Raw genomic sequence first — 27,496 nt, forward strand, 5'->3', positions numbered from 1 at the left:
CTTTGATGCGGTGAAGTTGTCATGTCCCCTTAGCAGAAAAACACCCCCAAAGCATAATGTTTCCACCTCCATGTTTGACGGTGGGGATGGTTTCTTGGGGTCATAGGCAGCATTCCTCCTCCTCCAAAAACAGTGAGTTGAGTTGATGCCAAAGAGCTCCATTTTGGTCTCATCTGAACACAACACTTTCACCCAGTTGTCCTCTGAATAATTCAGATGTTCATTGGCAAACTTCAGACGGGCATGTATATGTGCTTTCTTGAGCAGGGGGACCTTGCAGGCGCTGCAGGATTTCAGTCCTTCACGGCGTAGTGTGTTACCAATTGTTTTCTTGGTGATTATGGTCCCAGCTGCCTTGAGATCATTGACAAGATCCTCCCGTGTAGTTCAGGGCTGATTCCTCACCGTTCTCATGATCATTGCAACTCCATGAGGTGAGATCTTGCATGGAGCCCCAGGCCGAGGGAGATTGACAGTTCTTTTGTGTTTCTTCCATTTGTGAATAATCGCACCAACTGTTGTCACCTTCTCACCAAGCTGCTTGGCGATGGTCTTGTAGCCCATTCCAGCCTTGTGTAGGTCTACAATCTTGTCCCTGACATCTTTGGAGAGCTCTTTGGTCTTGGCCATGGTGGAGAGTTTGGAATCGGATTGATTGATTTCTTCTGTGGACAAGTGTCTTTTATAAAGGTAACGAGCTGAGATTAGGAGCACTCCCTTTAAGAGTGCGCTCCTAATCTCAGCTCGTTACCTGTATAAAAGACACTTGGGAGCCAGAAATCTTTCTGATTGAGAGGGGGTCAAATATTTATTTCCCTCATTAAAATGCAAATCAATTTTTGACATGCGTTTTTCTGGATTTTTTGGTTATTATTCTGTCTCTCACTGTTCAAATAAACCTACCATTAAAATTATAGACTGATAATGTCTTTGTCAGTGGGCAAACGTACAAAATCAGCAGGGGATCAAATACTTTTTTCCCTCACTGTATTTATATATATATACACTGCTCAAAAAAATAAAGGGAACACTTAAACAACACAATGTAACTCCAAGTCAGTCACACTTCTGTGAAATCAAACTGTCCACTTAGGAAGCAACACTGATTGACAATACATTTCACATGCTGTTGTGCAACTGGAATAGACAACAGGTGGAAATTATAGGCAATTAGCAAGACACCCCCAATAAAGGAGTGGTTCTGCAGGTGGGGACCACAGACCACTTCTCAGTTCCTATGCTTCCTGGCTGATGTTTTGGTCACTTTTGAATGCTGGCGGTGCTTTCACTCTAGTGGTAGCATGAGACGGAGTCTACAACCCACACAAGTGGCTCAGGTAGTGCAGCTCATCCAGGATGGCACATCAATGCGAGCTGTGGCAAGAAGGTTTGCTGTGTCTGTCAGCGTAGTGTCCAGAGCATGGAGGCGCTACCAGGAGACAGGCCAGTACATCAGGAGACGTGGAGGAGGCCGTAGGAGGGCAACAACCCAGCAGCAGGACCGCTACCTCCGCCTTTGTGCAAGGAGGAGCAGGAGAAGCACTGCCAGAGCCCTGCAAAATGACCTCCAGCAGGCCACAAATGTGCATGTGTCTGCTCAAACGGTCAGGAACAGACTCCATGAGGGTGGTATGAGGGCCCGACGTCCACAGGTGGGGGTTGTGCTTACAGCCCAACACCGTGCAGAACGTTTGGCATTTGTCAGAGTACAACAAGATTGGCAAATTCGCCACTGTCGCCCTGTGCTCTTCACAGATGAAAGCAGGTTCACACTGAGCACGTGACAGACGTGACAGAGTCTGGAGTTGCCGTGGAGAACTTTCTGCTGCCTGCAACATCCTCCAGCATGACCGGTTTGGCGGTGGGTCAGTCATGGTGTGGGGTGGCATTTCTTTGGGGGGCCGCACAGCCCTCCATGTGCTCACCAGAGGTAGCCTGACTGCCATTAGGTACCGAGATGAGATCCTCAGACCCCTTGTGAGACCATATGCTGGTGCGGTTAGCCCTGGGTTCCTCCTAATGCAAGACAGTGCTAGACCTCATGTGGCTGGAGTGTGTCAGCAGTTCCTGCAAGAGGAAGGCATTGATGCTATGGACTGGCCCGCCCGTTCCCCAGACCTGAATCCAATTGAGCACATCTGGGACATCATGTCTCGCTCCATCCACCAACGCCACGTTGCAGCACAGACTGTCCAGGAGTTGGCGGATGCTTTAGTCCAGGTCTGGGAGGAGATCCCTCAGGAGACCATCCGCCACCTCATCAGGAGCATGCCCAGGCATTGTAGGGAGGTCATACAGGCACGTGGAGGCCACACACACTACTGAGCCTCATTTTGACTTGTTTTAAGGACATTATATCAAAGTTGGATCAGCCTGTAGTGTGGTTTTCCACTTTAATTTGGAGCGTGACTCCAAATCCAGACCTCCATGGGTTGATAAATTGGATTTCCATTGATTATTTTTGTGTGATTTTGTTGTCAGCACATTCAACTATGTCAAGAAAAAAGTATTTAATAAGATTATTTCTTTCATTCAGATCTATGATGTGTTGTTTAAGTGTTCCCTTTATTTTTTTGAGCAGTATATATATATACACTGCCGTTCCAAAGTTTGGGGTCACTTAGAAATGTCCTTGTTTTTGAAAGAAAAGCACATTTTTGTCCATTAAAATAACATAAAATTGATCAGAAATACAGTGTAGACATTGTTAATGTTGTAAATGACCATTGTAGCTGGAAACAGCTGATTTATTTAATGGAATATCTACATAGGCGTACAGAGGCCCACCCAACCCCTCTTTTACTGAAACGATCATCCAAAGGAGTAGACCAAGGTGCAGCGTGGTATGTGTTCATCTTGATATTTATTTTAACTCTGAACACTTAAACAAAATAATAAACAATGGAAAACGACCGTCACGTCTTGCAGGCTTTACAAAGCAATACAAAAATAAGACCCCACAACACAAGGAGGGAAAAGGGCTACCTAAGTATGGTTCTCAATCAGAGACAACGATAGGCAGCTGCCTCTGATTGGAAACCATACCTGGCCAAAATATAGAAATATAAACCATAGAATGCCCAGCCCACACCCTGACTTAACAAAATAGAGAAATAAACCGTCTCTCTCAGGTCAGGGCGTGACATTTACGCAGCTGCTACCTAAATTGGTCCGACCAACCGGTGCCTCCGCACATTGTCTAACCAGGCTATCTGCATTGTGTCCCACCACCCACCACCCGCCAACCCCTCTTTTACGCTACTCTGTTTATCATATATGCATAGTCACTTCAAACGTATCTACATGTACATACTACCTCAATCAGCCCGACTAACCGGTGCCTGTATGTAGCCTCGCTACTGTTATAGCCTCGCTACTGTATATAGCCTTGCAACTGTTATTTTTCACTGTATTTTTACTGTTGTTTTATTTCTTTACTTACCTATTCTTCACCTAATACCTTTTTTTGCATTGTTGGTTAGAGCCTGTAAGTAAGCATTTCACAGTAAGGTCTACACCTGTTGTATTTGGCACACTTGACAAATAAACGTTGATTTGATTTGATATTGGCAACTATGTTGTGTTAGCTAATCCAAGTTTTTAATTTTAAAAGGCTAATTGATCATTAGAAAACTGTTTTGCAATTATGTTAGCACAGCTGAAATCTGTTGTTCTGATTAACTTCACTAGGGTAGGGGGCAGCATTCGGAATTTTGGATGAAAGGCGTGCCCAAATTAAACTGCCTGCTACTCAGGCCCAGAAGCTAGGATATGCATATAATTGGTAGATCTGGATAGAACACACTCTCAAGTTTCTCTCAAGTTTCTGTATGTCTGTGAGTATAACAGAACTGATATGGCAGGCGAAAACCTGAGGAAAATCCATCCAGGGAAGTACTATTATTTTGAAAGACTGTTTTTCCATTGAAAGCCTATCCGCCATACAAAGACTTAGGACCAAGTTCACAATCTCTATGGATTCTTCTACATGTGGCCAGTCTTTAGGCATTGCTTCAGGCTTTTACTATGAAAAATGAGGGAGATACAGCACTTTCAATGAGTGGACAGTGGAAATTTCCAGACGAGTCCAGCGCATGATCGAGAGCGCGCCTTTCTTGTTTCTCCTTTTCTATTGACGTAGCTTTTGTCCGGTTGAAATATTATTTATTCTTTATGACAAAACCAACCTGAGGATTGATTTTAAACATCGTTTGACATGTTTCTACAAACTTTTATTGTACTTTTTTAACTTTTTGTCTGGATGTTGAGAGCGCGCTTTGTGCCTTTGGATTACTGAACTAAACACACCAACAAAACGGAGTATTTGGACATAAAGAGGGACATTATCGAACAAAACAAACATTTATTGTGTAACATGGAGTCCTGGGAGTGCCACCAGATGAAGATCATCAAAGGTAAGTGATTAATTTAATCGCAATTTCTGACTTTTGTGAGTCCTCTCCTTGGCTGGAAAATGTCTGTATGGTGTTTTGTGGCTAGGTGCTGTCCTAACATAATCACATGGTGTGCTTTCGCCGTAAAGCCTTTGTGAAATCTGACACAGCGGCTGGATTAACAAGACGTTTATCTTTAATCCTATGTATAAGACTTGTATCTTTCATCAATGTTTATGATGAGTATATCTGTAATTTGATTTGGCTCTCTGCAATTTCATCGGATGTTATTTGAGACAATGCATTACTGAACATAATGCGCCAATTTAAACTGAGGTTTTTGGACATAAAATGGGAATTTATTGAACAAAACAAGCATTTATTGTGTAAAATGGAGTCCTGGGAGTGCCAACAGATGAAGATCATCAAAGGTTAGTGATTCATTTAATCGTTATTTCTGACTATTGTGAGTCCTCTCCTTGGCTGGAAAATGTCTGTATGGTTTCTTGTGGCTAGGCGCTGTCCTAACATACTCGCATGGTGTGCTTTCGCCGTAAAGCCTTTTTGAAATCGGACACTGTGATTGGATTAACAAGAAGTGTATCTTTAAAATGGTGTATAATACTTGTTTGAGGAATTTTAATTATGGGATTTCTGTTGTTTGAATTTGGCGCCCTGCAATTTCACTGGCTGTTGTCGAGGTGGGACACTAGCGTCCCAATGATACCAGAGAGGTTAAAGAAGCAATAAAACTGGCCTTCTTTAGACAAGTTAAGTATCTGGAGCATCAGTGGGTTCAATTACAGACTCAAAATAGCCAGAAACAAAAAACCTTCTTCTGAAACTCATTCTATCATTCTATTGCTCTGAGAAATGAAGGCTATTCCATGCGAAAAATTGCCAAGAAACTGAAGATCGGGTACAATGCTGTGTACTACTCCCTTAACCTCTCTGGGCCAGTGGGACGCTTGCGTCCCACCTACTCAACAGCCAGTGTAATCCCGTAGCGCGATATTCAAATACCTTAGAAATGCTATTACTTCAATTTCTCAAACATATGACTATTTTACCCCATTTTAAAGACAACACTCTCGTTAATCTAACCACACTGTCCGATTTCAAAAAGGCTTTACAACGAAAGCAAAACAGATTAGATTATGTCAGCAGAGTACCCAGCCAGAAATAATCAGACCCATTTTTCAATGTCACATAAACCCAAACCACAGCTAAATGCAGCACTAACCTTTGATGATCTTCATCAGATGACAATCCTAGGACATTATGTTGTACAATACATGCATGTTTTGTTCAATGAAGTTCCTATTTATATCAAAAAACAGCTTTTTACATTAGCATGTGACGTTCAGAACTAGCATACCCACCGCAAACTTCCGGTGAATTTACTAAATTACTCACGATAAACGTTCACAAAAAACATAACAATTATTCTAAGAATTATATATACAGAACTCCTTTATGCAATCGCTATGTCCGATTTTAAAATAGCTTTTCGGTGAAAGCACATTTTGCAATATTCTGAGTAGATAGCCCAGCCATCAAGGGCTAGCTATTTAGACACCCACCAAGTTTAGCCCTCACCAAAGTCAGATTTACTATAAGAAAAATTGGATTACCTTTGCTGTTCTTCGTCAGAATGCACTCCCAGGACTTCTACTTCAATAACAAATGTTGGTTTGGTTCAAAATAATCCATAGTTATGTTCAAATATCCTGTGTTTTGTTCGTGCGTTCAAGACACTATCCGAAGGGTAAAGAAGGTTGACGCGCCCGACGCGTTTCATGACAAAAAAATTCTAAATATTCCATTACCGTACTTCGAAGCATGTCAACCGCTGTTTAAAATCAATTTTTATGCCATTTTTCTCGTAAAAAAGCGAAAATATTCCGACCGGGAAACCCTGTTTACGTTCAAAGAGAGAGAAAATAAAAACATGGGGTCGCCTCGTGCATGCGCCTCAGGTTCATTGTCCTCTGATCGACCACTTACCAAAGGTGCTAATGTTTTTCAGCCAGGGGCTCCAAAGACATCCTTCAGCTTTTTCCCGCCTTCTGAGAGCCTATGGGAGCCGTAGGAAGTGTCACGTTACAGCAGAGATCCTCAGTTTTCAATAAAGAGAGTGAAGAAGCCCAAGAAATTGTCAGACAGGCCACTTCCTGTAAGGAATCTTCTCAGGTTTTTGCCTGCCATATGAGTTCTGTTATACTCACAGACACCATTCAAACAGTTTTAGAAACTTTAGGGTGTTTTCTATCCAAAGCCAATAATTATATGCACATTCTAGTTTCTGGGCAGTAGTAATAACCAGATTAAATCGGGTACGTTTTTTATCCGGCCGTGTAAATTCTGCTCTCCTGCACCTGACTTCGCTACCAGTACGCGCACACCTGACAGATGGCTTGAATCATCTCGCTAGAAATGGAAAACCATGGTAGATTATGTGTTTTTGGTTGATGGCCAATATTAAAAACAGACTTTGTTGTTGAATTATTTAAGGCTCCTTTCTCTTCTCTGTGCTGGAGTTCTTTTAAGAATAAAGTAGACTAATGAAGGCAACATATTGTTGCATACTGGAACACCAAAAGTCATCCAATTGTTATAATAGGATTTTAAGCAACAGCATACCCACATGTGGTCAACTATTTCAGCACAGTTTCGCGCTGCTCTTAGACACACATGGGAACTGGTCTTGATAAATCAATATTCTGATTATTTTGCTCTTCACTCGCAGTCACTTAATAGCCTACTCCCGACCGGTCACGTTGAACAGCGCCAACTTTTTAAATCCAGTCACCCCCCTACCCTCCCATGTTAACAAAACGTATTCTCCTATGTTATCTTAGTGAGTTTTCTTGTGTGTATATACTCATCTTTTTTCTCTTTCTCTCTCTCCTCACAGCTGTTCTGCAGGTATCCATATCCTTGAACAAGGTGGAGCTAAGTGTGGGAGAGTCCAAGTTCTTCAAATGCACAGGTATGATGGCTATGGTGAAGAGAACATGCTTGTCTGTGTGTTAAATCAAATGTAAATGTGGACATGTCATCCTGAGTGTGTGGTGAGATGGGCGATGGGTTGGATGGAGGTGGTGGGGTGGATGGAACCGTTGTTTGGGCGACATGGTTGCCCCCCATCCCACACATAACCATCCCTCCCAACCAACGGTATCAACCCTCTCCCCAATCCCCCAGCCTTCACCTAACCCCTTGCCTATCCCACCCTGTTGCAGATCCTGTCCTATCCGCCCCTGTTTGGGGGGTCTATGTGCCACGGGCCCCAAGCCAAGTACCTGCAGCTCTGTAGGGTGGCAGTGTGGGCTGGCAGTGCTTTGGTCCACAGTTTCACCCCTGCTGTGTCCTTGTCTTCTTCTGCCAACACAGCACAACATGGAGCTAACAGCAGAGGGACAGGAAGGAAAGGGGCAGGGAGAAGGAATGTCTGAGGGTGGTGAGGGGAGTGAGGGGTGGAGATGGTGAGGAGAGCTTATGGACAGAGAAGAGAGGGACAGTGACAGGGTGGTTGGTGGAGGGAGATGTAGAGTGCGGAGAGTAGAGGAAGGAAGAGGAGAGGGGCAGGGAGAAATATGGGGTGAGAAGGGTGGGGAGATGGGCAGGTGAAGAATAATGGGGTGAAAGTGGGGGAGAAATGGGTGAGGAGAGAAGAGGAATGGGAGAGAGAGAGGCACACACACAGTACAATAACTAACCATGTGGGAACACATTTTCAGTCCCATTCAAAATCCTATTTTCCCTAACCTTAACCCCAAAACCTTAACCTTAACCCTAAAACACACACACACACACACACACACACACACACACACACACACACACACACACACACACACACACACACACACACACACACACACACACACACACACACACACACACACACACACACAGAGTCTTCTATAACTAACCTTGTGGGGGGACACAATTCAGTCCCATTCCAAATCCTATTTTCCCTAAACCTATCCCTAAACCAAATTATAACCCTAACACTAATTATAACCTTAACCCTAAATATAATTTGACCTTGTGGGGACTAACAAAATGTCCCCAGTTGGTCAAAACATTTCCGTTTACTATTCTTGTCAGGACCTCTGGTCCCCCACAAGTATAGTTAAACACATCCAGCAAATGGTGCCTGCATGGTTTATCTGCTTGCCATTTTTCAATATTAAAAATAGTATTATAGAGTTCTGTCAGTGTTTGATCAGATGTCATTGCTAAGTGGTGCCTCTCAGTGCTCTACTCAGTTGCGAGTTACACTTTAACCACATGCTGGTTGGCTGACATGTCAACATATGTTTTACTTCAGGTGAATACCTCTCCCAGAGACATACAATCGTTTTACCAGTGTCCCAGCCTTCAAACAATCCCTGCACATCATGTTAGCTCAACAGATCCTTCTGCAGACAATATGGAGGATGCTGGAGAATGGAAGCTCTATAGCATATCTCTCCTCCACTGGCCTCAATGACTGAGGATCTATTTATTGTCAGGGGGTTCAGTGACCTCTCAGTTCTCCTTTTACAGCCAAGGCAGTTCGTACATACACACACCACCACGGATACAGTGTACAAGCACACAAGCATACATAAACACGCACGCACTCACACACACAGAGTGAGAGCGAGAAGTTAGTTAGGCAGGGAGAGAGAGAAAGAGAACCACTGTAGGAGCGGTAATTGTCTCATGTTTGTTGACTCTTTGGATGACTCCCAGAGTGTCCTGAAGTATTCTCTGAGAGTGTGTGCATGTACCTGCGTGCGTGTGTCAGTGGAGGGGAGGACGGCTCGTAATAATGTATGGAACGGAGCGAATGAAATGGCATCAAACACATGGAAACCAATTGTTTGATGTATTTGATACCATTCCACTAATTCCGCTCCAGCCATTACCACAAGCCCTTTCTCCCCAATTAAGGTGCCAACAACCTTGTGTGGTGTGTGCGAAGTAGTCCCTGAATGTGTGTCTGGTGTGCCCCGCTGACACCCAGACACTGAGGGATTCTGGGAAAAACCTCAAGACTCCACTGTGTCACCGACCGTGAAAGGGCAGGGACAGTTTCCTCTAATGGTCTAATCGTATCATAGACAGATATTATATATGTGAGGATAGGAAGATGATAGAGATACACAGTAAACATGTATGGGATATGCTTTATGATTACTGATAGATATTCCATTAAACAAAAATATGGGAGCATATAAACACACGGGCACACATGTACACACAAAGGGACACACATCTACCCAAACACAAATAATCAAGGTAATCTAATTATATCTAATGAAAAAAACTGTGTGCATTTGGAATGCATATATACCTTCATGCTTTTACAAATGATGTAATACTGTAATATAATACAGTAATAAAGTATTACTAGGAGCTGCTCTGTTTCACCGTTCAACTCATTTAGCCATGCCTTATTACAGAGAGAGAGAGAGAGAGTTCCCCCTGTCTCTCTCTCCACTAAACATTTTCATTACTGAGCCTCAACACCACCTCATGTCTGCCACCTCTCTCTCTCTCACACACACACACACACACACACACACACACACACACACACACACACACACACACACACACACACACACACACACACACACACACACACACACACACACACACACATACACACACTCCCAATCTCTTACTATACATATACTCTTTCTCATCACACACACACCTTTTCTAATTTCTGCTGCACACACCTGTTTCTGCTAAACCACAGGAGGTTGGTGGCACCTTGATTGGGGAGGACGGGCTTATGGTAATGATTCCATTCCATTTGTGCCGTTCCGGACATTGTTATGAGCTGTCCTCCACTTAACAGCCTCCACTGTGCAACACATACAGTTAAAGTCAGAAATGTACATACACTTAGGTTGGAGTCATTAAAACTCGTTTTTCAACCACTCCACAAATTTCTTGTTAACAAACTATAGGTCTGGCAAGTCGGTTAGGATATCTACTTTGTGTATGACACAAGTAATTTTCTAACAATTGTTTACAGACATATTATTTCACTTATAATTCACTGTATCACAATTCCAGTGGGTCAAAGTTTACATACACAAAGTTGACTGTGCCTTTAAACAGCTTGGAAAATTCCAGAAAATTAGGTCATGGCTTTAGAAGCTTCTGATAGGCTAATTGCCATCTTTTCCGTCATTTGGAGGTCTACCTGTAGATGTATTTCAAGGCCTACCTTCAAACTCAGTGCCTCTTTGCTTGACATCATGGGAAAATCAAAAGTAATCAGTCAAGACTTCAGAAAAAAAATTGTACACCTCCACAAGTCTGGTTTTTCCTTGAGCAATTTCCAAACGCCTGAAGGTACCACGTTCATCTGTACAAACAATAGTACGCAAGTATAAACGCCATGGGACCATGCAGCCGTCATACCGCTCCGGAAGGATACGCATTCTGTCTCCTAGAGATTAATGTACTTTGGTTCGAAAAGGGCAAATCAATCCCAGAACAACAGCAAAGGACCTTGTGAAGATGCTGGAGTAAACAGGTACAAAAATATCTATATCCACAGTGAAACCGGACCTATATCGACGTAACCTGAAAGGCCGCTCAGCAGGAAAGAAGCCACTGTTTGAAAACCACCATAAAAAAGCCAGAATACGGTTTGCAACTGCACATGGGGACAAAGATCGTACTTTTTGGAGAAATGTCCTCTGGTCTGATGAAACAAAAATAGAACTGTTTGGTCATAATGACCATCATTATGTTTGGAGGAAAAAGGGGGATGCTTGCAAGCTGAAGAATACCATCCCAACCGTGAGGCATGGGGGTGGCAGCATAATTTTGTGGGGGTGCTTTGCTGCAAGAGGGACTGATGTACTTCACAAAATAGATGGCATCATGAGGTAGGAATATTATTGGGATGTATTGAAGCAACGTCTCAAGACATCAGTCAGGAAGTTAAAGACTGGTCAGAAATGGGTCTTCCAAATGGACAATGACCCAAAGCATACTTCCAAAGTTGTGGCAAAATGGCTTAAGGACAACAAAGTCAAGGTATTGGAGTGGCCATCACAAAGACCTGACCTCAATCCTATAGACAATTTGTGGGCGGAACTGAAGAAGTGTGTGCGAGCAAGGAGGCCAACAAACCTGACTCAATTACACCAGCTCTGTCAGGAGGAATGGGTCAAAATTCACCCAACTTATTGTGGGAAGCTTGTGGAAGGCTACCCAAAACGTTTGACCCAAGTTAATCAATTAAAAGGCAATGCTACCAAATACTAATTGAGTGTATGTAAACTTCCGACCCACTAGGAATGTGATGAAATAAATAAAAGCTGACATAAATCATTTTCTTTACTATTATTCTGACATTTCACATTCTTAAAATAAAGAGGTGATCCTAACTGATCTAAGACAGTGAATTTTTACTTGGATTAAATGTCAGGATTTGGGAAAAACTGAGTTTAAATGTATTCTGGCTAAGGTGTATGTAACCTTCCGACTTCAACTGTAAGTGAGGAAACTGAGATATGACTAAAGAGTTAATGAGGGCAATTTGTCCATAAATAGACAGGTATTACCTCTCCATGGTTGCTTAAGCTTGTCTATTTTTACAAGTTTTCTATTGAAATTCATTGTGGAAAGCATATTTATATATTTTGTGATCTGAATACCAAGTATGTCTACTTCACCGTCAGCCCATTTTATATGTAAACTGAAGGGTAATGTAAAAGTTTTATTTTTTAAAGATCCAATATATAATATTGTACACTTATCATAATTACGTTTTAGTCCAGAGAGTCCAGAAAGTTATCTAGATCTTCAATAAGACATTGCAGGGATCTAGCTAGCGGACTTAATATAAACTTGAGTCATCGGCATACATGGACACCTTTGTTTTTAAGCCTTGGATTTCTAATCCTCTAATGTTGTTATTGGATCTGATTTTAATAGCTAGCATTCCGATGGCCAAAAAGAAATGATGTGCTGACCCTTGTTTAACTCCTCTTAACTATTCAAAACTCTCTGAGAAGTAACCGTTATTTACTATGGGGGTCGCTATACATTACTTTGATGTTCTATTATTGATGTTCTATTATTTCTGGTAGTTGTCGTATATTATCTCCAATATATTGTCCATCTAAAAAAACCTGTCTAATCAGGATGTACCTTTTATATTCTGAGTGCTATGAATTTCGCTAGAATTTTTGCATCACAACATTGAAGTGTAAAGGGCCTCCAGTTTTTTAGATAGCCTGGATCTTTATATTTGCCATCTGAAATCAGACCTTCCTGCTGAGTACCTAACAGACTAACATTTCTATAGGAGTAGTTAAAACAATCTAACAATGGAGCTTTTAGTATATCGAAAATGGCTTGATATACCTCTACCGGTATGACATCAAGCCCTGGGGTTTTTCCAGACTGAAAGTATTTTATAGCCTCAAAAAGTTATTCCTCTGTGATTTGGCCTTCGCACTGATCTTTCTGTACATTTGTTAATTTTCCATTTTTTGTATTATTTGGAAAGAATTCCTTACCGTAATCTTCATTCAGTGGGACGGAAAAGAGAACATCTGCTTGAAATATTTAGCTTCCTCTTTTAAAATATAATTCGGAGAATCATAGATGACTCTGTCTTCAGTAACGAGTTTCTGCAAATTATTTTTGTTAGCGTTTTGTTAAATTCAGGAAAGATTTTGTGCATTTTTCTCCATATTCCATCCAGTTTGCTTTATTTTTGTAATAGATTACATTAGATCATTCTTGAATAAGTTCCTCTAGTTCTTTTTGTTTTTCCTCTAGCTTATTTTGTATCTCTGTAGTATTGTTTTTATTGCTAAATACGTGTACTATTAGTTCATGTATTTCCCTTGTTAGTCCTGTCTCTTTAGCCAGAAACTGCCTTTTTATTATTGATGAATATTGAATTGAATGACCTCTGAAGGTACATTAAAGGTATCCCAAACAATGAGGGAATTTGCTGAACCTATATTATACTGGAAAAATTCAGAAGATAAATGATTTTGTCTTAGTTAAAAATAAGTTGTCCTCCAGTAAACTTTGATAAAATTTCCAATATCTCCTTCCATGTGGAAATTCTATAAGAGTTATGTGAACGCCAATTAGATGATGATCCGATTGCATTCTGTCTCATATTAATATTTTTTTTTACCTTTGATGCAAGAGTGAAAGAGACAAGAAAGTAGTCAAGACGATTAGCTTGATTAAGTCTCCTCCATGTATATCTCACTCAGTCAGGGTTTTTTAGTCTCCAAATATCCACTATTTCTAATGTGTCCATAATATTTGTTATTTCCTTCAGGGCACGGTGATGATAGTTTGTAGAGTGATTTCCTTTACGGTCCATTGAGGTACTTAACACTGTGTTATAGTATCCCACCATAATGATTTGATCATTTGTTTCCTGTAAGTTCAATAAATTGGTATAAATATTTTCGAAGAAGTATGGATCATCCTGATTTGGACCATATAGATTCATGAGCCAAATCTCTTTTTCATCCACTTTCATGTTAAAAAAATCCACCTTGCGAATCATTCCTGACTATTTGCACATTCAGATCAAAATTTGTGTTAATTAGTATCATCACACCTTCTGAGTTTCTTTGTCCATGACAGAAAATTATTTCACCACCCAATTCCTTTTTCCACACAACTTCATATAAGGATGTAGAGTGAGCTTCATGTGTTTCTGTGTATGTTTTTGTCTGTATTTGTAAGCGAACATGTATTTGAGTATGTGTGTTGATATCCACTTCATAGTGTTCAGATATTTTCACAGTTCTCATACTTTCTTTTTTTCGTAACCTGAAGTCCCTGTAGAATTTAGTACAGCCATGCATGGTGTTATGGAGCTGTCTCGGAATAGCTGTCCATCTATAAAGAGTTTGTCCACAATGAGAAAGGCACACTTACCCCTCTCCCTCTGTCGCCTCTGTACAGGATACAGCCTTTTACGACGTTCATTTATCTCCTGTGGAAATTGGTCATTGAGACCGAATTTGGTCCCTTTAAGCTCCCTTCCCCTGCTTTTGATCAGCTCCTTTTGTTGGTAGTGTTCAAATTTTGCGATGATCGATCGGGGACCCTTGGTCTTGTCGTTCTGATCTCCAAGTCTGTGTACTGGGTGGAAAGCCACCTTGATTACAGTCTCTAGAGGAAGTTTCAAGGCAGATTGCATGAATTCTCAGATTGCACCCTCTGGATTATTGGATGCGTCCTCAGGAATCCCAGAAAATATTACATTTTCATTCATGCTACGACTTTGTATGTCTAGTGGCGGCTCCCTCATCACCCTGTTTTCCCTGAGTAGACAATCCATGTTGGAATCGTGGATTTTTACCTTTTTACGTTGGCTGTGAGTGCCTTGTTCTCTCCTTGGAGCGTGAGAATTTCACTCTGGCTAAACTCCAAACTACCCGTCAGCCCTGCTACCTCCTCACACAACTGTTCCAGTGTTGCATGGATTCCAGCCCAAGCACTAGCCTCTACTTCAACGGTAAGTAAATCGTCCGTGTCTGTAGATGAATCTGTCTTTCTTTTTTTTGTTGGGATAAATATATATTTTTCATATGTTTAAAAAAGACAAACTGTTTTAGTGGGGAAAACAACCAGGTTCTATTGTGAGGTAGCCAGATCTTTCCATGATGGAGTATTTTGTTCCTCCTTAGCGTAAAGCTGTTGATACTCGTTGATTTCCCATTAGGATCTCTTTAGTATCCAGGTTGGCTCTTTACTGCAACCAGTTGTTTACAAAAAGTTTTTAACAACAACGACCGGTGTTTTTGTAGTACAGCAGTCTAGCACTGTTGTTTGGTTGGCGCTGTTTCTGCAACTCAGTATTAGGAAGGTGTCCTTCATGTTTTGTACACTCAGTATATATATACACTCAGTAGTCAACACTACAGCTCAGCACTGATAGTAATGAAATTCTATAGACAAAATACTCACTAAATATTATATATTTCAGCTGAAAAAAAAGACTCTACAATAACAAGTCTCAAAGGTAAATTTTCTAGGCATTCGAAACTGAAAAGGATTACACATACAGTACCAGTCAAAAGTTTGGACGCACCAACTCATTCAAGGTTTTTTCTTTATTTTTACTATTTTTTTACTCTGTAGAATAATAGTGAAGACATCAAACTATGAAATAACACATATGGAATAATTTAGTAACCAAAAAAGTGTTAAACAAATATTTTATTATATTTTAGATTCTACAAAGTAGCCACCCTTTGCATTTGACAGCTTTGCACACTCTTGGTATTCTCTCAACCAGCTTCAAGAGGAATGCTTTTCAACAGTCTTGAAGGAGTTCCCACATATGCTGAGCACTTGTTGCCTGTTTTTCCTTCACTCTGGGGCCCAACTCATCGTACGCCATCTCAATTGAGTTGAGGTCGGGTGATTTTGGAAGCCAGGTCATCTGATGCAGTATCATCACTCTCCTTCTTGGTCAAATAGCCCTTACACAGCCGGGAGGTGTGTTTTGTGTCATTGGCATGTTGATAAACAAATGAGGATAGTCTCACTAAGTGCGAACCAGATGGTATGGCGTATTGCTGCAGAAAGCTGTGGTAGCCATGCTGGTTAAGTGTGCTTTGAATTCTAAATAAATCACTGACAGTGTCACCAGCAAAGAACCATCACACCTCCTCCTCCTTGCTTCACTGTGGGAACCACACATGCGGAGATCATCCGTTCACCTACTCTGTGTCTCACAAAGACACTGTGGTTGGAACCAAAAATCTCAAATTTGGACTCATCAGACCAAATGACAGATTTCCACCGGTCTAATGTCCATTGCTTGTGTTTCTTGTCCCAAGCAAGTATCTTCTTCTTATTGGTGTCCTTTAGTAGTGGTTTCTTTGCAGCAATTTGACCATGAAGGGCTGATTTACGCAGTCTCCTCTGAACAGATGATGTTGAGATGTGTCTGTTACTTGAACTCTGTGAAGCATTTATTTGGGCTGCAATCTGAGGTGCAGTTAACTCTAATGAACTTATCTTCTGCAGCAGAGGTAACTCTGTGTCTTCCTTTCCTGTAGTGGTCCTCATGAGAGCCAGTTTTATCATACACTTGAAGAAACTTTCAAAGTTCTTGATATTTTCCATATTGACTGATATTCATGTCTTAAACTAATGATGGACTGTCGTTTCTCTTTGCTAATTTGAGCTGTTAATGCCATAATATGGACCTAAGTTTTTAATGGGCAACAGTGAACTTGTGTGCGAAACAATACTTTTCCATTTTTTGTCAAGCATATAAACTCAGCAAAAAAACAAACGTCCTCTCACTGTCAACTGCGTTTATTTTCAGCAAACTTAACATGTGTAAATATTTCTATGAACATAACAAGATTCAACAACTGAGACATAATCTGAACAAGTTCCACAGACATGTGACTAACAGAAATTGAATAATGTGTCCCTGAACAAAAGGGGGGTCAAAATCAAAAGTAACAGTCAGTATCTGTTGTGGCTACAAGCTGCATTAAGTACTGCATTGCATCTCCTCCTCATGGACTGCACCAGATTTTCCAGTTCTTGCTGTGAGATGTTACCCCACTCTTCCACCAAGGCATCAGCAAGTTCCCAGACATTTCTAGGGTCATGTCAGGATGAGCCTGCAGGAAGGTTACCACATGAGGGAGGAGGATGTCTTCCCTGTAACGCACAGCGTTGAGATTGCCTGCAATGACAACAAGCTCAGTCCGATGATGCTGTGACACACCACCCCAGACCATGACGGACCCTCCACCTCCAAATCGATCCCGCTCCAGAGTGCAGGCCTCGGTGTAATGCTCATTCCTTCTACGATAAACGTGAATCCGACCATCACCCCTGGTGAGACAAAACCGCGACTCGTCACTGAAGAGCACTTTTTGCCAGTCCTGTCTGGTCCAGCGACGGTGGGTTTGTGCCCATAGGCGACGTTGTTGCCGGTGAGGTCTGGTGAGGACCTGCCTTACAACAGGCCTACAAGCCCTCAGTCTAGCCTCTCTCAGCCTAATGCGGACAGTCTGAGCACTGATGGAGGGATTGTCCATTCCTGGTGCAACTCGGGCAGTTGTTGTTGCCATCCTGTACCTGTCCCGCAGGTGTGATGTTCAGATGTACCGATCCTGTGCAGGAGTTGTTACACATGGTCTGCCTCTACGAGGATGATCAGCTGTCTGTCCTGTCAGCCTGTAGTGCTGTCTTAGGTGTCTCACAGTACGGACGTTGCAATGTATTGCCCTGGCCACATCGGCAGTCCTCATGCCTCCTTGCAGCATTCCCTCATATGCCTACCTTTCGATGTACTGTATGTGACCGAATTCAGGATTGGGGCGTTTGACACCACTTCCTACTTCACAGTAGGGCTGTTTAAAAGGAGGACCTCGTCTAATCCGAGGTGAGTGATCGCTGTCCTGATATCCAGAAGCATTATGTACACATCAAACAGGCAAAGCGTCAATAAAGGGATAAGATTGAATCATACTACACCGGCTCCGATGCTCGTCTTATGTGGCAGGGCTTGCAAACTATTACAGACTACAAAGGGAAGCACAGCTGCGAGCTGCCCAGTGACACAAGCCTACCAGACGAGCTAAATCACTTCTATGCTCGCTTTGAGGCAAGCAACGCTGAGGCATGCATGAGAGCATCAGCTGTTCCAGACGACTGTGTGATCATGCTCTCCGTAGCCGACGTGAGTAAGACCTTTAAACAGGACAATATACATACATCTGCGGGCCCAGACGGATTACCAGGACGTGTGCTCCAGGCATGTGCTGACCAACTGGCAGGTGTCTTCACTGACATTTTCAACATGTCCCTGATTTAGTCTGTAATACCAACGTTTCAAGCAGACCACCATAGCCCCTGTGCCCAAGAACACAAAGGCAACCTGCCTAAATGACTACAGACCCGTAGCACTCACGTCCGTAGTCATGAAGTGCTTTGAAAGGCTGGTAATGACTCACATTAACATCATTATCCCAGAAACCCTAGACCCACTCCAATTTGCATACCGCCCAAACAGATCCACAGATGATGCAATCTCTATTGCACTCCACACTGCCCTTTCCCACCTGGAAAGGAACACTTATGTGAGAATGCTATTCATTGACTACAGCTCAGCGTTCAACACCATAGTACCCTCAAAACTCATCACTAAGCTAAAGATCCTGGGACTAAACACCTCCCTCTGCAACTGGATCCTGGACTTCCTGACTGGCCGCCCCCAGGTGGTGAGGGTAGGTGCAACACATCTGTCACGCTGATCCTCAACCCTGGAGCTCCCCAGGGGTGCGTGCTCAGTGCCCTCCTGTACTCCCTGTTCACCCACGACTGCATGGCCAGGCACGACTCCAACACCATCATTACGTTTGCAGACAACACAAAAGTGGTAGGCCTGATCACCGACAACGACGAGACAGCCTATAGGGAGGATGTAAGAGACCTTGCCAGGTGGTGCCAGAATAACAACAAATTCCTCAATGTAACCAAGACTAAGGAGATTATTGTGGACTACAGGAAAAGGAGGCCCGAGCACGCCCCCATTCTCATCGATGGGGCTGTAGTGGAGAAGGTTGAGAGCTTCAAATTCCTTGGTGTCCACATCAACAACAAACTAGAATGGTACAAACACACTAAGACAGTCGTGAAGAGGGCACGACAAAGCCTATTCTCCCTCAGGAAACTAAAAAGATTTGGCTTGGGTCCTGAGATCCACAAAAGGTTCTACAGCTGCAACATCGAGAGCATCCTGACCGGTTGCATCACTGCCTGGTACGGCGATTGCTCGGCCTCTGACCGTAAGGCACTTCAGAGGGTAGTGTGTATGGCCCAGTACATCACTGGGGCTAAGCTGCCTGCCATCCAGGACCTCTACATTAGGCGGTGTCAGAGGAAGGCCCTAAAAATTGTCAGAAACCCCAGCCACCCCAGTCATAGACTGTTCTCTCTTCTACCGCATGGCAAGCGATACCGGAGTGCCAAGTCTAGGACAAAAAGGCTTCTTAACAGTTTTTACCCCCATGCCATAAGACTCCTGAACAGGTAATCAAATGGCTACCCGGACTATTTGCATTGTGTGCCCCCCCAACCCCCCCACTCCTCTTTTTAACTGAGGGGAGAAGGGCTCTATCTAAAAAAAAGTTGTCCATGCGTGAGTAGGCTTGATGAATATGAGAAAAGTAGAAGTCTTTTGTGACCGGATGGAGGTAGCGCCATTGATCAACACAACCCATGTGGGTCATGAATGTAGAAAGAGCTTTTGCCATTACGGAAGGAGTAAATGTTCTGGGATTAGACTGGTCAAGTCTTGGTTCAATGACACGGTTAAGGTCCCCGCCGAAGATGAGGCGGTGGCTGTCAAGATTAGGGAAAGAGGCTAAATATATGTCAGAAATCTAGTGTTAGGGGCGTAAACATTCCAGTTAGGGGCGTACACATTTGCAAGTACTACAGGGGTTTGGAAGAGGGTGCCAGTAACTATTGTATAATGTCCTTCAGTATCTGAAATGATATATGAGGGTGAAAAATGTACTCGTTTGTGAATCACTATTACTGTTCCCCTGGCGTTGCCATTAAAGTTAGAATGAAAAACCTGTCCAACCCTTGCTTTACGCAATCTAGTATGGTCGTTAACACATAGGTGCTTTTCTTGAAGAAATGCGATATCAGTATTCATGCTCTTCAGATGTGAATATACTCTGGAGCGCTTAATTTGCCCCTCACAACGGCAAATGTTCCATGTCAGCAGTCTGACTGGAAGCCCTAAAGTACCATCCTGACTTGTTGTTGAACTATACATTAATCCTTATAAAGAGAAGTCAAATGAAGAAGAAAGAGAAAAAGAGAGATTGAGAGAGGAGCAGCATGAGCAAAACATCTGAATAAAAAATAAATTAAATCCTCTAAAAAAAGCAAAGCACAAGAATCTTTGGATAATGCCAACGTAACCCTTCCCCCCCACCACCCCCAGCATTCCCGACATACACAAAAATAAAAATGATAGTACAACACCCTTCAAAGAAAAAAAAGGAAAAATACAAATCCTAAACTTGAGAGGAGCTGCAGGAATTCCCTCTTACTCAGCATCCGTTGATTACCCTACATGTGCAGTGAGGTCAAACCGACCTAGGAAAGAAGTTACATACGCCCTTGAAATTTAAAAATAAAATATGTCAATAGGCAAGTGTACATTTTCGGTTTCAGTCACACTTTAAACAACTAGTATAACCTTCAGCTTCAGTTATGGAAAAATATTATCAGCGATTGGTGGCATTTCAATGGCCATAAAATGAGTGTAGTCCACTAGGTGTCGCCACAGGACTGAGTGATGAGAAACGTTTGAAATGAATCAGTATGCGATGAAAAGGGTCAGCCCATGTATTGGCAAATTGTTAAATGTCGTTAGGAGGGAACAATTCAAAAAAGTATGCAAACGGACAATTAGTATTTTGGATATGTTCAATTAAGCAAACAAACCGTGCATCTAAACTCTTCAGCTAGTGCAACAATTAAACAAGAGTACAATTGGAAGAGAGGAGTGATAGTATTAGACTCCAATGTCGTAGCGGAGTCTAAGATAAAGTGAATGTAACTGAGGACCGTCAGTGACCAACCTCACCAATCATGGCCAACATAAACCACGGTGTCCATAAAAATAAAGAGTAAAAAATACAATAAAATGTTTTATGTATCAAGCAGACCCCAATGAAAAATGTATATATACACAAATATTGGTGGACAGGATCAGTGTCTTACTAGCTAGTAACATTGGTATCCAAAATGACCTAAAGGCTGCCAAACTGCAATTTAGGCTATAGATTGCCATTGGTGGAGCAGCAAGTTCAAAGCCTGAGTAAAATGAAAGAAATCAAAATTATTTGCTTATACCAGTAATTGTCTTTTATTAAAACCTGTTGGGGCTAGGGGGCAGTATTGAGAATTTTGAAAAAATTATGTGCCCATTTTTAACTGCCACCTACACCAACTCAGAAGCTAGGATATGCATATTATTATTTGGATAGAAAACACTCTGAATTTTCTAAAACTGTTTGAATGGTGTCTGTAAGTATAACAAAACTCATATGGCAGGCAAAAACCTGAGAAAACCTGAGAGAAAAAAATAATTTTGTGGCGATACTATTTTTTTTGAGTCATTGTTTAATAGATACCACAGTGAGAAAGGATTCATTTCACAACTCCTAGGGCTTCCACTAGATGTCAGCGATCTTTATAAAGTTGTTTGAAGCGTCTATGATGAACAGAGATCGAATTAGAATGCAGGGAAGTTGACGTCCCTGGGATGTCGTCACTTCCATTATTGCCTGCACCTGCGCTATCATGTGACGCGAGACATTTTTCAAAAACGTTTTTCTAGACACAGGAGAGGTCGGCTTGAAACATTACTGATGTTTCACGTTAAAAATGGCTCTAAAGATTGATGCTAAACAACGTTTGACATGTTTGAACGAACGTAAATAGATTATTTTTTAAAACTTTTTAAACTTTTCGCCGTGACTTCCCACCCCCCCGCGCTACTTTTTAGTAGCCACCGAAGCCTAACAACTTTGAGTTATTTGGACATCAATTATGAACTTTGTCAAAAGAAACCACATTTGTTGTGGACCTGGGATTCCTGGAAGTGCCAATGGATAAAGATAATCAAAGGTAAGGGATTATTGACAATAGTATTATTGATATTACATGGTTACAAGATGATGCTAACCTATATAGCCTAGCCTATTGTTCTTAGCACAGCACCCGGTTTATTGCAACTTGTGATTTCCCAGTAAAGTTATTTTGAAATCTGGCAATACAGTAGCATTTACGAAATGTTAAACTATAATTATTTGAATGACAATATTATAATTTACCAATGTTTTCGAATACTAATTTTGTAAATTGTAACGTTGTTCACCGGAAGCATTTCAGAGAAGAAAAAAATCTGAATTTCACCGCTACTGTAAAATGCTGTTTTTGGATATAAATATGAACTTGATGGAACAAAAAATGCATGTATTGTATAACATAATGTCCTAGGAGTGTCATCTGATGGAGATTGTCAAAGGTTAGTGCATAATTTTAGCTGGTTTCTGCTTTTGGTGACGCCTGACCTTGAATTGAAAATGGATGTTTGTACTTTTGTGGCTATGTACTGTCCTAACATAATCTAACTTTATGCTTTTGCCGTGAAGCCTCTTTGAAAATCGAACAATGTGGTTAGATTAAACAGCGTTTGACATGCTTCGAAGTACGGTTATGGAATATTTTGACATTTTTTGTCACGAAATGCACTCGCGCGTCATCCTTCGGATTGTGACCTGAACGCATGAACAAAACGTGCATTCAGTATAAAACGTATTTCAATATAACTATGGATTATTTGGAACCAAAACAACATTTGCTGTTGAAGTAGAAGTCCTGGGAGTGCATTCTGACGAAGAACAGCAAAGGTAATCCAATTTTTCTTATAGTAAATCTGAGTTTGGTGAGGGCCAAACTTGGTGGGTGTCAAATTAGCTAGCCGTGATGGCCGGGCTATCTACTCAGAATATTGCAAAATGTGCTTTCGCCGAAAAGCTATTTTAAATTCTGACACCGCGATTGCATAAAGGAGTTCTGTATCTATAATTCTTAAAATAATTGTTATGTATTTTGTGAACGTTAATCGTGAGTAATTTAGTAAATTCACCGGAAGTTTGCGGTGGGTATGCTAGTGTTGAACATCACATGCTAATGTAAAAAGCATTTTTTTTATATAAATATGAACTTGATTGAACAAAACATGCATGTATTGTATAACATAATGTCCTAGGAGTGTCATCTGATGAAGATCATCAAAGGTTAGTGCTGCATTTAGCTGTGGTTTTGGATTTTGTGACATATATGCTTGCTTTGAAAATGGCTGTGATATTATTTTTGGCAGGGTACTCAGCTTTCGCTGTAAAGCCTTTTTGAAATCGGACAATGTGGTTAGATTAACGAGAGTCTTGTCTTTAAAATGGTGTAAAATAGTAATGTGTTTGAGAAATTGAAGTTATAGCATTTATGAGGTATTTGTATTTCGCGCCACGTGATTCTACTGGCTGTTGACTAAGTGGGACGCAAGCTTCCAGGGAGGTTAACGATGTGGCCGCCACCAACAAGTCTCTGCAGCTACAAGTGGAAGATTTGATTTCACATTCAAAATGCCAGAATATCTGTGTGATTGGACTGACGGAGGATTCTGAGGCAGGATATCCAACCCAGTTCATGGCGGAGCTGTTCAAGGAAGTTTTGGGTGATGAGGATTTTCCTAATCTCCCTTAACTTGATAGAGCCCACCGCAGCCTTGCAAAGAAACGTCGCCCCAGACCTCGTCCCATCATAGTGTGGTTCCATCGATACAAGGAAAAGGAGCTCGTCCTTCGGAGGGCAAGGGAACCTTGGCGACATCACTTTCCAAGGCCACAAGATCAAGTTCTACCAGGATTTCAGTTCTAGCCTGGCGAAGAAATGGGCCGCATTCAACGACATCAAGTCCATTCTGTACAAGAAGGGAATCCACTTTGGGCTGATATATCCTGCCTGACTCCGTGTCACCTTTAACGGTGAGTTCCATTTTTCCGAAAATCCTGAAGCAGCTGAGTCCTTCTACCGACAGCGCATACATTGAATGCCTGAAGTACATTGAATGCCTGAACTGGGATGATTTTTCACCTGCCTGTATTATGTGAGTTACGTTAGTTCTAGTAACCGTGTGGACACTAGGCTACATAAATCTATGGCCATCTATCGATCCGTTTCTCGTGAAACAATCCTTTGCTAAAGCTTGCTGACTACAGTAGCTATGTTTGAAGCAGCACATAACTTGTTTCTGTTGTTGACAATGACATACTATACAGTCTCACTGCTCTTTAAACTTCCATTTGATATTGTTTAGTTTAGCAATGAACCCTGAGATGGGATTGCTAGCAAGGCTGGAAATTCAAAACATCAAAAATCTAATAATTTCAATTTCTCAAACAATCAACTATTTTACACCATTTAAAAGATAAACATCTCCTTAAGACTGGTTCCTAGCGCGCAACAGGACACTGTACTGTCTACACTCGGTTTGTTGTTTACATTAAAATATTTTCATTAAATCGATTTTAATCCGAACTAAAGTTTTGTTACTAAGGATTCCACAATGCGGTTAGCCTTTACGGCTGGGAGTTTATGTTCCTTCTTTTTGCTTGGATTCCGCGAGTGCTAGCTAGCTGTACTACAGACACCTGTCGTTGTCGTGGGAAAGACTCATTGTTATCTTTTCGTAAAACAACTGTTTGCAGTATAGAGCCAATCTGGATACCAAGGAGATCCTGAATGAAATCAACAAGTACCAACAGCTTTACGCTATGGAGGAACAACATACTCCTTCGTGAAAAGTTCCGCCCACCTCACAAAATAACTTTAACCCGACAAAAAAAATTAAAACAGATTCATCTACAGACACGGGTGCTCTGGTTGGAATCCAGGGTGCTCTGGTTGGAATCCAGGCTAGTGCTCTGGTTGGAATCCAGGGTGCTCTGGTTGGAATCCAGGCTAGTGCTCTGGTTGGAATCCATGCAACAATGGAAAAGTTGTGTGAGGAGGTAGCAGGGCTGAGGGGGAGCTTGGAGTTCAGCCAGAGTGAAATTCTCAAGCTCCAAAGAGAAAACAAGACACTCACAGCCAAGGTAAAAATACACGATTCCAACATGGATTATCTACTCAGGGAAAACAGGGTGATGAAGGAGACGCTACTAGACATACAAAGTCGTAGTATGCGTGAAAATCTTTTGGTATCCTGAGGACGCATCCAATAATCCAGAGGGCGCGATCAGAGAATTCATGCAATCCGCCTTGAAACTTCCTATAGAGACTGTAAACAAGGTGGCTTTCCACCAAGTACACAGACTTGGAGCTCGGAGCGACAAAACCAAGGGTCCCAGACCGATCATCGCAAAATTTGAACACTGCCAACAAAAGGAGCTGATCAAATGCAGAGGAAGGGACCAAATTCGGTCTCAATGACCAATTTCCAAAGGAGATAAACGAACGTAGTAAGAGACTGTATCCGATACAAAGACAACAAAGGAAGCATGGTAGGCGTGCCTTTATCATTGTGGACAAACTCGTTATTGATGGACAGCTATTCCGAGACAGCTCCATAACACCGTGGCTGTACTAAATTCTACAGGGACTTCAGGTTACCAAAAAAAAGAGGGTTTGGGAACTGTTTAAAATATCTGAACATTATGAAGTGGATATGAACACACACGTACTGAACTACATGCTTGCGTACACATACGGACTTATACATACACACACACACCTGATCTCGCTCTCTTCTCTCACTCTCTCTTTTCTCTTCTCTTCTCTCCCTTTCTCTCTATTGTTGAGAACTGTTTTATAATTGAATGTGTTTATTGTTTGTCTATATTTTTTCTATTTGTCTACAAGTTTATATATGTTTACAACAAGCAAGGGGAAGATATCAGAATAGGGGCATTGGGTAATAATAACATATTGTACGGAATACATTTGTACTGTAGTGAAGCCTTCTCTAGAGTAATGCAAGGTCTCTTTCATGATCATGTGAAACGTCAATTGCTATGGAAATGCTGGGATGTGTTTTCAATTATGTTAAAGGTAATTATGATGCAACTATGATGGTGATACGATATGGATTACAATTATGAATATTAAGACTATACGCACTACATGTTACACACATAGACACTCAAACATGCAAATTGGCAGAGTTATTATTTATTTGGACATCACACATTATAGTCTTACTCTTATACAGACATCATACACACTCTCATTATATCATATCCAATATCATACACATCAACCTACTCAGATTTGTTATACATATAATTTGTCTACATTTTCTAACATCTGTGGCATTGGCAAACAGGTAAGGGAATAAAAAAAATATTGCTAGAACCTATTTCTTGAATTCTAAATATCAGACATTTGAAAACTAGTTTTGACCTTCATAACACCTCTGATGGCAGTAACTTTACAAGCACTAATTATGGTCAATTTAGCCTGAGAATAGTATCTAGTTATGGTAAGGGGTGAAATAAGTATAGCTAGTTATAATTGTAACGGTTTGGCAGATTATAAAAAAGATCAGTCTTTACATGCCTAAAAGAAAAGGAATATAACATATACTGTTTACATCCTTAGATGAAGTTGCGTGGGAAAAGGAATGGGGTGGTGAAATAATTTTCTGTCATGGACAAAGGAACTCAAAGGGTGTGATGATATTAATTAACAAAAATGTCGATCTGAATGTGCAAATAATCAAGAATGATTTGCAAGGAAGTTGGATCCTTTTGAATATGATTGTGGACGAAAAAGAGATTTGGCTCATTAATCTATATGGTACAAATCAGGATGATCCACACTTCTTCGAAAACATTTATACCAATTTATTGAACTTACAAGCAACAAATAATCTAATCATAATGGTAGGAGACTATAACACAGTGTTAAGTACCTCAATGGACCGTAAAGGAAATCATTCTACAAACTATCATCACCGTGCCCTTAAGGAAATCACAAATATTCTGGACACATTAGAAATAGTGGATATTTGGAGACTAAAAAACCCGACCTAGTGAGATATACATGGAGGAGACTTAATCAAGCTAGTCGTCTTGACTACTTTCTTGTCTCTTTCTCTCTCAAATACTTATTTCCCTCATTAAAACGCAAATCAATTTATAACATTTTTGACGTGCGTTTTTCTGGATTTTTTTGTTGTTATTCTGTCTCTCACTGTTCAAATAAACCTACCATTACAATTATAGACTGATCATTTCTTTGTCAGTGGGCAAACGTACAAAATCAGCAGGGGATCAAATACTTTTTTCCCTCACTGTACCGATTCCATGGTACAGTGAGATTCAAGATTCAAGACTTTGTGCTTTTCAGCTAAAATTATTATATAGAATTCTTGCCACCAACAAATTGTTGAATATTTGGGGCATAAAATCATTGAAGCTCAGCCGATTTTGTTGTGAGGATACAGAATTAATAGACCATTTATT

General features: G+C 41.3%; 1 protein-coding gene across 3 annotated transcripts in view; it reads left to right on the plus strand.

Annotated features, from left to right (window-relative positions):
• The window catches only part of LOC115195911 (neural cell adhesion molecule 2), a 446,035-nt gene that overhangs the window by 296,121 nt on the left and 122,418 nt on the right, over positions 1–27,496 (plus strand). For all 3 annotated transcript variants that reach the window (XM_029756255.1, XM_029756257.1, XM_029756256.1), the window contains exon 2: positions 7,312–7,386. In XM_029756255.1, the coding sequence (XP_029612115.1) occupies positions 7,312–7,386 (75 nt within the window). The remainder of the gene's footprint in view (positions 1–7,311; positions 7,387–27,496) is intronic.

The sequence above is a fragment of the Salmo trutta genome, chromosome 6, assembly GCF_901001165.1.
Source record: "Salmo trutta chromosome 6, fSalTru1.1, whole genome shotgun sequence".
NCBI classification, from domain to species: Eukaryota; Metazoa; Chordata; class Actinopteri; order Salmoniformes; family Salmonidae; genus Salmo; species Salmo trutta.